Source organism: Grus americana, chromosome Z (genome assembly GCF_028858705.1).
Source record: "Grus americana isolate bGruAme1 chromosome Z, bGruAme1.mat, whole genome shotgun sequence".
NCBI classification, from domain to species: Eukaryota; Metazoa; Chordata; class Aves; order Gruiformes; family Gruidae; genus Grus; species Grus americana.
The window spans coordinates 27,459,826-27,470,525 of record NC_072891.1 but is presented as its reverse complement, the minus strand read 5'-3'; the positions used below and the strand labels follow the sequence as shown (position 1 = coordinate 27,470,525).

At 43.4% G+C, this 10,700-nt stretch overlaps 1 protein-coding gene across 1 annotated transcript; it reads left to right on the top strand.

Moving 5' to 3' along the window:
* The first annotated feature begins 2,364 nt into the window (after positions 1–2,364).
* On the top strand, positions 2,365–9,272 carry F2RL1 (F2R like trypsin receptor 1). Its single transcript, XM_054811085.1, has 2 exons — positions 2,365–2,483; positions 6,689–9,272. The coding sequence occupies exons 1-2, from the start codon at positions 2,414–2,416 to the stop codon at positions 7,792–7,794; spliced, it is 1,176 nt and encodes a 391-aa protein (XP_054667060.1). The 5' UTR covers positions 2,365–2,413; the 3' UTR covers positions 7,795–9,272.
* Positions 9,273–10,700: the final 1,428 nt, after the last annotated feature.

The window sequence follows — 10,700 nt, the reverse complement described above, 5'->3', positions numbered from 1 at the left end:
GCTACCTGCTCCAGTGTCTTACCACCTTCATAGTAAAGAATTTCTTCCCAATATCTTACCTAAATCTACCCTCTTTTGATTTAAAAATATTACCCCTTGTCCTATCACTACAGATTCTGGTAAAAAGTCTCTCCCTGTCTTTCTCATAAACCCCCGTTAAGTACTGAAAGGCAGCAATACGGTCTTATAAGGCAGGTTGATAGCGTTCTTTGGTATTAAAGTGGCCTGACACAGCCTCTGATAAGCTCCATTTTTAATTGCTTGGGAATTTAATGAATGGTTTATAAGATTTTGAAGGAAGATCACCTTCACATCAATTACATGTCTCTGCCATCCCTATGAAAATGCAGCCAAATTATAAATCTCTGTTAATACAATTTCTTTACACTCAGAGGCTAAGTCCAGAGCTGCATTTCCAGAAGATGCAGCTGCCGTGACTCTTGCTTCTACACACAGCCACAGGCCTTCTCCACCTGCAGCTCTGACCTGTTGTAAGACAGCCTAGAGCAGATTTTGTTTAGTGGTAGCAATGAATCCTTTTCCTTTACATTCTGAGTCCCTTCTAGTGTTGCTGGGTTGACGCAAAGGAGGGAAGGAAGTGTCTGCTTTGACTGTAAAGGGGACAAAAATATAGACTAGGTGGAATAAATCAAGAGAAAATAAACAGTGGAAACTGGGATTGGGTGCTAGCAGGAGAGCACTGTCTAGAGCAGAACCGGATGAGAGAAAGACTGACCACTCCTTAGTACTAGAGACCAGAGAGGAAAAACACTGTAGAGATCAGTAGGCAGCACATATGTACATGCCTGTTTGAAAGGGAGATTAGATAAAGAGCCAGATGAGAAGACTACAACTCACTGGACAAGGTGATTAGGAGCAGGAAATTAAGTACCCATGAAGCAGTTTGTAATGATAAACACAACAGCACTGCAAGTGAGACAGAAACAGACAGGGAGGGAGTCTGGAGGGATGTGGTATGACTTTCCAGGTGCTTAGCAAAGAGACTGAGACTACGATGAGAAATCTGTAAATAGTCTTAGCTGGGTGCATGACAAACAGGAACCACGCTCGGAGTATGGAGTAACCTATAACAAAGAGCTGATAATAGAGAAGCCCTTGATGTCGACTCAGGCACCCAAAACTTCCAAGTGCATTTACCTTCATCTCTCTGTGCTCCATTTTCCATCTGTAAAAGGGGAACAATACAGATCTTCTCAACTCACAGCCATATTTCATGACCATCACAGAAAGCCCAAAAAAAGAACACTTTTCAGAGCAACATAGAACAGAGCATATTCATAACATATTTATTCAAAATAAGAAAAGAAAACCCAACTAAACAGACTGATGGAAGCAGAGGGAGCATTACTGATGTAACTGGAGAACCACTTACATGTCTAGAAGTGTGAACCAGGGTTGAACACGTAGTTTTAATTTTGGAATTTGATAAACTGTGTGCTTGATTTTACAAACCTAAAAGCACTTCTTAAATTCATATTTGTGTGGATAAATAGAAAACACTGCTGGCATTGCATTGTGCTTAATTTTGTTCTTGAAATCTCTTTTTGCAAAAAACAAAAAGAAGCTCGTGTACTCTGAGCGTAAGCAAGGCTGACAACTGAAAATGCCCATTTCTTACCCCAGGTCATGCCAGCACAGTACCACGAATGCCTTCAGCGTTAAGCAGACATTATACATTTTCCTGCCCATCTGTCATACCACAACATAATGAAGAACATTAAGAAACCCGGCACACACAAAGCAACACGTTACAAGCCAGCAGGAGGAACACTGCCCCACGAAACGCCCCTCCAGCCTGCTTCCTCGCCAGCTTGCCCCGGGCCCCAGCCCGCCTGCCTCAGAACCAGCCTGCTCCCCTCCAGCAGCAATTCGGCGTGAACCACGACCACCTCTGAATACACGGCCGCTCAAGCGGCGCGCCTCGGCTTTACCCAGCTCCGACCGGCTAACAGGGCACCTGCCGCGGGCAAGAACCTCCCCCGCCCTGTGGCTGGGCTCCCACCGGTGGGCTTGGGGCCGGGTCACTGCTGGAGGACCAGCTTGAGCGTGAGGGAGGGGAGGGCCGAGATCGCGGCACCTGCTCAGCCCCAGCAGCCCCAGAGCGGGGACATGGAGCGTGAAGCAAGACGCCACACCAACCGCTCCCTCAAAGAGGGAGAAGAAGGGGTGCCCCCGCCATTTCGAGGCAGGTGCAGCAGATGCAGCGGCTATGCTCGCCCCGCCATTTTAGGGCCAGCCCCCACAGCCATTGGGGGTGCGGCCTGGCCCGGACCCGCCCGTCGCTAGGTTGGTACCGGCCAGGCCGCACCTCCTGCCCCCTCCTAGTCCAGGTATCAGGTGAAACTGGTCAGACGTGCGGGAGAGGCAGCGGTGGCCGGAGCGCGGCGGGAGGATGGCGGGGTGCCGCGGGCTGTGCCTGCTGCTGCTGCTCTGTGCGCTGCTGGGAGCCGCCGCTCCCGCAGGTGAGAAGAGGAGGGCGAGCTGCCGCCGACGGGTACTGGAGCCGCCGGCTCGGCTGAGATCAGCTGGGGGCAGCCGCGCCCTCCCAGGGCTCCCCGGGTGCCGCGTTGGTTGCTCGGCACCCCTTGGCTGCGGGCTGGGCTGAGGAGCTGGGCTGCGGGCCCTGTTGCTTCAGGCGGGCAGCGGTGCGGGGGGCACGGCTGGGCTCTCGGCGGGCGAGGCGCGGGGGGGGCGGGGCTGAACCGCGCTGAAGAGTAGGTTTCTGGCCCCCGGCTGGGATGCGGAGAGCCCGGAGCGGACTGGGCGAGGTTCCCGGAGTCGAACGGGTTCGGAAAACTTGGACCGGTGGCTGTGAGGTTGCCGGGACCCGCGGGGAGGGCGCTGCCAGCCGGCCGGCCTCCCCGCCGGAGCGGCGGAAAGCAGCTTGATGGGCGAGCAGCCGGTCTCGGCTTCCAGCCCCTGTGGAGCTCTGGCGGGGGGGTGGGGTGGGGGTATGCGGGGCCGCAGGTCCTGCGCGGGCGGTCCGCGGGAGCTGCCTGGCACGCGTGGCCGGGCTTCACCCGCATCGGTGCTGTACCTAGTCTGCTTCTCGGCTAGCAACCTGCCTGAAAGCTATATATAAACATAAAAAACCCCTTAAAGACGGTGTTCTCCCTTTTTCCCCCAACTCTGAAAAGCTAGGTTGTTGACTTTTTTTTCTAATCCTATCTTTGTTAGTTTATATTATTGGTTATTGAACGTTCTTACTAAGTGCTGTTTGGGGAAAAAACCTCAAGTCATTCATATTAATATTTCACCGCCTGAAGTTTCATGTTTCACTACCTTTTATAGTAAACCTCATTGCCCTATCCACGTGTGCCTTTGCACTGTGTGCTTCTGTATTTGTTCATCCTGGGCTTATATACATAATACAAGTATATATGCATAAAGATTATGTAAATATCGAAGCCCGGCTTATGGCAGGTCCTATTTTCTCAACAAATAGATACTAGATAGCTACAAATTTTGCTGTTCAGAGCGAAGTTTCTGAAATTAACCTGCCTCATAATAGCCTAGTTGTCTGACCTGGGCAGGGGGAGGAATTTGGAATCATTGGGAGAGATGGGGGAGTAGTATGCTTAAAAGTTTTAGCTGGGTCCTTGATCTTCTGGAGTAGGGAGGTGACATGAGCTGGAAGTGCCATCCCATCCCAACCAAGGGAGATGCACAATAAGCCAGGGGCTTATCGTGGCTGTTTTCAAACACGCTAATGTCACGGCGAGGTTGTGGTGAATCTGGGCTGCAGATCCAAGAACCAGGGTAATCTTAACCTTAGTCCTGTGTGGGTATTACTACCGTGACCTAAGCTAGTTAATTTGGATACTCTGTGCTGCTGTCCCTTTTGTGTCTGCAGGGTAGGCATAATCCTTCGTTTGGTATGCAGTGGGTTATATCTTCTGGACAAATGGCAAAGGTGTTGAAACAGTCTTCTGTTGTGGGAGGAGAGTAAGTTTTTCCCGTGATGCCAAGGAAGCTGTTCCCGTGGGCAAATTAGCAAGTCAACTGCATTCTCTGTATGTGAGTCAGGCAGGGTGAAACTCGGCTTGGAAAAGAACTCCATTGTTATGGAAAACTGCAAGCGCAGAAAGAGTAAGAAAAGGATGGAGCAAATGCACATACCTAACAAAGGATTGGTTGCTCGGTGAAGGAGTGTTAACCGCTAAGACAAACAGGACGCCGAACTGTCTCCCTATATGGGTGCCGGTTGGGCTGACAAAAGCTGCCCAGTACCAGCAGTCAGAACTTTTGAGGCTGAAACTACTTAAAATCAGCAAGACTTGGTCTCTGAAATCACCCATTTAGCTTGACTGCGTCTTCAAAAATAGAATTAAAAAAACCCTTGTCTCTGTTCTGCCACTTTTGCAATACTGTCTGTGGTTTACGTGTCTGTCAATCCACTTTATTATAGGTCTTACTCTAACGTGTCACACTAACACTTTAGGGCTTTTTCGTCAGCATTTTTTATTTTTTTTTTTTCAACCCAACCTATGAACCTCAGTTGCAAAACATTGCTTTACATCTGATCACAAAACATTGATAAAAGAGGTAGTATTTGGTTTTCCAGTTTTCTACAGTAATTTAAGTCTTTGGAATGGAATGCAAATGCTATGACTGCAATTTGATAATAGCAACTACTTACTGATGGACAGGTGCTTAACATAGCACTGTACATTGTGCTTTATTATAGTACTCTGAGAACTGCTGTCAGCTTAGAATAAAGGGTCTGCTTCCAAGCACCTCCAGGGTCTTTCTCAGCTAAGCTATAAGCCTAAGAGGTATTGCTTAGCTAATTATCACTTACATTATCTGATATCTATGTAAACTATGTTCTTCAAGCTGGTTTTATGGCTTCTATTAGTCATGGCTCAGGTTAGGGATTTGGGATTTCTGTATTATACAAGTTAACTTCAGAGACTTTAACAGTATTGCTGACATAATCGTGTGGCTTGCAGATCTGAGAGCAGGATTTTTGTATTTTGCCCTGTTGTAATTACACCATGTGTAGGCCAAAATAACTGTTTGGCATTTGAATTCCTTTTCCTAGGACTGTTGTTTTGTTGGCATAATTTAGATTGCAGTCTTCATGCAGGCTACTGCAAAGATTTGTCCATGCCATTGTAGTGGCAAAGAGGTTTTTTTACACCTCAGTTTTCCAGTGAAGCCTGCCTGTGCCAGGAGCTTGTCAAATACTTGTTAGGTGGAGCTAATTCAAAACTCTAAAGTCCACCAATATATGCTGTGTTTCTGTACACAATATATGTTGTATTTCTGTACACCTCTTTAGGACGTCACACAGTCTAGACAGGATTCTATACGTCAGCCTTTTGCAGTAATAACTTGAAAACAACAGCTATCTACAGTTGTGCTACTTTTGAGAATCTGTATTAGAAAACACACACACTTGTGTATTTATGTATTTCTTGTGTGAGAATTCTTTTCTTATACTTTAAAACGTAAGTTGTAAGCATTTTTCATTCTGGAACTGTATCAAAACTCTATTTACTGAGTTAACAAAGGAGCCATCCTTTGGTGGCTTGTACACAAACCTGCTTGCTCAGAAGGACTCTCCTTTATACTCCAGTTGGGGGGGGGTGTGTGTGTGGCTAAAATAATCTACAAATATTGATTGAAACTGAGATAAGGTTAAAAATAATTCTTCCACAGACAGTCAAGTTCCATGTCCATACAGTTTAACTTGGTGGATGTCTGACTTTTTGGAACAGTGCAAGTTTATGGACAGTATCTGCTTGTGCAGTTTAATGTGTTGGCAGGAGAGGACTGTGTTGGGTCTAGAGGGGTTCTGAACCAAGCCATCTGAAGGCTGTTGTACAAGGCAGAGCAGCCAGGGATGGCTGGCTTGCCTATATGGTTTGTATGTTCCTGTGGTGTTCCAAGAGGCAAGGCAAAACTTGAAGTGATAGCTGTCTTGTGCATGAAGCAACCATAGCTGTCAGCTCTACCACCTAGCACTTTGAGTAGAAACTGTAGAGGTCAACTGACCATCTTGCCCATGAATTGGATGGAGATCCTAGGTGACTGGCCCTGTTGCATCTTCATGCACAAAGTTAGTCTGTTCACATTTCAATTCAGATACAGTGTAACACGCCTCTTTCTTTCCCTAGAGATCACTTGTGCACAGCTTTTGGCATTATGTTCTGAGTTTTCCTTCTAGCTTGTCTGAGGGCAGCATGTTCTTTTTTACTGCATACCTGATTTTCAGGCCATCTAAAGTGAGGAAACTTCTACTGCAGTTATGTTAGCCTGCTCCAAAGTTTTATGAGTCACAGCACTTGGGTAATCTGGCACTGCCATGTGAAAGGATAATGATGCCCTTAGGTATTTGAAGCAATTTCTATTGTAACTGTTCAGATGGTAGGAGCACCTCACAGCCATTTTAAAGAAGTATTTTTAATATCACTGGTGACGTGGAAAAGCATTTTCATTGCTGATACAATCCTTGAATAGGGGTAAAGGTTGTCTTTTTGATAATAAAACAAAGGGAAGAAAAATTGCCAAGTGTTTGAAAACCTTAAGGTTAAGGTTTCTGTTGATGAGGCCCTCTTTAATTCTTCAGAGTAAATCGTGGTGCCTAGTTTATTTTTAAAAAGGACAAAAAGTCTGTACTTCAGTAACAGCAACTTCTTTTTTTTTTTTTTTTTAATTTTAGAGAGTAGTGGAAACAGCAAGTCAAAAGGAAGAAGTTTTCTTGGCCAGAAAGTTCCAGATACAAATAATGCCTCTGAAGCACTATATGAAGTGGATGAATTTGCAGCAAAAGCCCTCACAGGAAAGCTGACTACAGTTTTTCTTCCCATTGTCTATATCATTGTCTTTATCATTGGTTTGCCTAGCAATGCCATGGCCCTCTGGGTCTTTTTTTTCCGAACAAAGAAGAAACATCCAGCTGTGATTTATATGGTTAACTTGGCACTGGCAGACCTTCTTTTTGTTGTCTGGTTCCCGCTGAAGATTGCATACCATGTAAATGGTAATAATTGGCTATTTGGTGAAGGTCTCTGCAAAGTACTTGTTGGATTTTTCTATGGAAATATGTACTGTTCCATTCTCTTTATGACATGTCTCAGTGTGCAACGCTATTGGGTTGTGGTGAACCCCATAGTGCACTCAAGAAAGAAATCTGAAATTGCCTTGGGCATCTCCCTTGCTGTGTGGTTACTGATTTTGTTGGGCACCATTCCATTGTATCTTGTTAACCAGACAGCACATATTTCAAGTCTTAACATCACTACCTGCCATGATGTGTTGCCTGAAAATACTTTGGCTCATAGTATGTTCAGTTATTTCCTCTCGCTTGCAATTGGATTCTTCTTAATCCCAGCTCTCCTCACTGCTGTTGCTTACATACTAATGATTAAGACTCTAAGTGCTTCCATCTCAGATATAAGCGCTGGGAAGAAACGGAAAAGAGCAATCAAACTCGTTATTGCTGTCCTGTCCACGTATCTCATCTGTTTTACACCTAGCAACGTGCTGCTTGTTGTGCACTATTTGCTCCTCAAAACCCACAGCGAGAGCCATCTGTATGTGTCGTACATAATCGCACTGTGTCTTTCTACTTTGAACAGTTGTATTGATCCATTCATCTATTATTATATTTCAAAAGACTTCAGAGACCACCTTAAAAACGCTGTTCTTTGCCGAAGTGTGCGAACTACACAGAGGATGCAAGTGTCTCTCTTATCAAGCAGATACCCCAAGAAATCAAATTCTTATTCTTCAAACTCAAATGGGACCACTAAATCAACCTACTGAGTTTAATCCTAGAAAAGGGAACTTTTATTGCTACTGGTGAAAGGATGTAAGTGACAAGAGTTATTTTGTACAAGAGGGACTGAAGAAACATCTCTGCTTTTTAATTGCATTGAAGCCCAGATTTCGGAACTGTCAGCTGCTGGCCCTGTGTAGAAACTGTAAGCAGATAAATCTTCCCACTAGACTGGAAAAAAAAAATCATGACATTTCAGATGCTTTGCAAAAATGCTGCTGACCTGGAAGTAAGTTGTGGTTGAAGACATTTTTGTTCAATATCAAAGTTTTTAAAAAGCAAAATGTCACTGGAATGTTGTGTAGTGTTGCTAGTATATTTAATTAACAGAGAAATCTGTTTTGTTTCGCTTTAACTGTAATGTATTAAACAGCTGAACAGACTGTGTATGTAGGAACATGCTCTGTGTACCTGCTTACACTGAACATTATTTGAAACCGTAAAAAGAAGGAAAGGAGAATCCATTTCACCGTCTTGGTGTAGACTTCTTATTATCTTTAGTATAATGTAATTTTATGTTGTTTACGAAGTTATGCTGTAAATACTAGCATGGCAGAAGCCTGTAAGGTTATCCTATTGAGTTGACAAGCTGAACTTGTTACCAGCTAGCACTGAGATAAAAAGTTAGTTGAGATTTATACGCTGTTACTTAATGCTTGCCAGTACATAATCTTAAATGGGGCTATTTAACACAGTTTTGATGAATAGCTATTTGATTTTTGTATAATGTGCCTTGTATTTTTTAAGATACATAAATAAGGTTTTTTTAATAACACATTTGAGTTGGGTGCTTTCTTTTATGTTTTTACATAAAATGTGTTCTTTGAAATGCTTAGTAGTTCAACTTGACTGGCTTCAGGTAACAAAGACATTATTCCTAACAGTGAATTAGAAGTCTGACAACTGTAGCTGTAATGTCTAAATGGGTTAAGTAAAATTTACCTAACGACACATTTCATTAGAGCAAAACTGTTCCCTTATTCGCAGATAACTAAAACCAAATGGTTCAGTACTGTGGGGGAATAATGAGATATAAACAAACACATAGCAAACTGCAGCCACAGTGGATTTCTGAAATATCTTAAGTCCTCTTCCCTCACCCAGAATATGGAATCGCATTTACTTTAAATCTGAATAGCTGATAGCTGTATATTTGGTGGTAGGATTTAAATGTATTTTTTTTCAAATCTTGCAGTCCTGATACATTTCACCAAGTTGTACACAGAACTTGCAGCCAAGTGACCTATCTAAGACTTGGGCATAGCCGGGTCCCTACAAACGCAAGCAAATGGAAAAGCCCTCGGTCCAAAATGTACTGAGATAGCTGGTATACGGATAGGAAATATTCACCATTTCAAATATGGAGAGTAAGGAAGGGGGTATATTGAACTGCGGCAAGAATTTGAGCAGTCTTGTACAGCTTAAAGGCCATAAAGTTTTGTATAATAAATTACTTTCTTCTGTGTGCTAGTCTGTTCCTTCCCTTGTCTTGTTCTTTGGTTTCCACGTTCTAACAAGTTTTTTTTCCCCATACATAATAAAGACTAAGAGGTTTGTTTAATGCATTTGATCTCTCATCTCAAGGATTAATTAAGCTCTAGCTCTCCTTTTATCTGTTGCAGCCTTGTCTACTAACTCTTAGCAGGTGCTTAGCATGAAAGTAGGAAGTTTTGTGGTGGTATTTCAGAGGCCCAAGCTAAAATAGCAACTTACATTAACGAATGTCTCATTGAGGAGCAGAGAGTTTACAGCCTTTTAGATGATATGGAACACAAATGCTTCTCAGGCATAGACAGTTTGCTCCTCCTGTTTCCTGACAAAAATGCAGGCAAATAATTACTTATCTATTACTAAACTGAAGATGTAATGCAACATCCTTACTGGAAAATAACTGTATGGAAGAGGCCCTGGTTCACTGGAAGGATTTGGGAAGAAGGCAGTTGCACAATCTTCACAAACCACCATTTGAACGTGTGTGATAAACAGAATAAATATTTAGCCCATGTGTGATAAACAGAATGTCCTTTATCTTGCTGAACAGCCTCGTGTGCTTCCTGCTGTGTGTACAGTGGCGAATAACATGAAGGAAGGGTATCCAGTTTGTGTGATTACAGCACTACCTGTGTTCTGCCAGGAGTCCAAGGGTTACAGATGGTATGTTGTAAAGATGATGAATTGTCTATGTGTATCTATGTAATACCACAACGATATTGCTCATGATTCATGAATGACTGTTAACTTGCTGAAAAATAATATGCTTAGTATAGCTAGTCTTCTGGGGGACAAGATCTATTTCTTGTCGTTATTTAATCAGAAGTACACCAAGTAATGCTTGTATCTATACTCTCACTCTGTTCTTCCTTCCTTTCCTGTCATTGATGGGATCCGAGTTGGGGACTGTCAAACAATCAATCGGATCACTCCACTGCAGGTTATCAGAAAGGGAGTGCTGATCCTCTTGACTGCTTCTCCCTTCTAGCCTTCTTCATCTGTGGATTGACAAAGCAGGTTGCAAGGAAGAATCTTTCATCTCTCACCTGCAGCAACAGTAGAGATCTGCCATTGACATGTGTAAGAGTTAGACATTACTGCACTGTTCTCAAAACTTCTTCTCAAAAAATTTTCAATTAATAGAATGATTTCTTTTAAAAGGAGGTGGTACTATGTGTGACAAACTTTGGAGAATACTATTCAAGGAGCCCACAGTCATCTGAGTGGAGCTTATTCCTTCAAGCTATGCTCACTGAGAGCTGAAAAGATCTTTTAAGTAGTATAGTTGATTTTTTTTTTTAATAGACTACTACTGTCCTTTCTGCTTTTTCTTCGCTGTTTTAGTGATACGATCTGGGTTCATGTCTTTAGTGGAGGGTAGGGAGAGGCATCCCTCTGCATC

Excerpts from the sequence above, each read along its gene's own strand:
- F2RL1 (XM_054811085.1), top strand. The coding sequence starts at position 2,414 with ATGGCGGGGTGCCGCGGGCTGTGCCTGCTGCTGCTGCTCTGTGCGCTG. Across the intron at positions 2,484-6,688 it reads GGGAGCCGCCGCTCCCGCAG|AGAGTAGTGGAAACAGCAAG; the intron begins GTGAGAAGAGGA and ends TTTTAATTTTAG.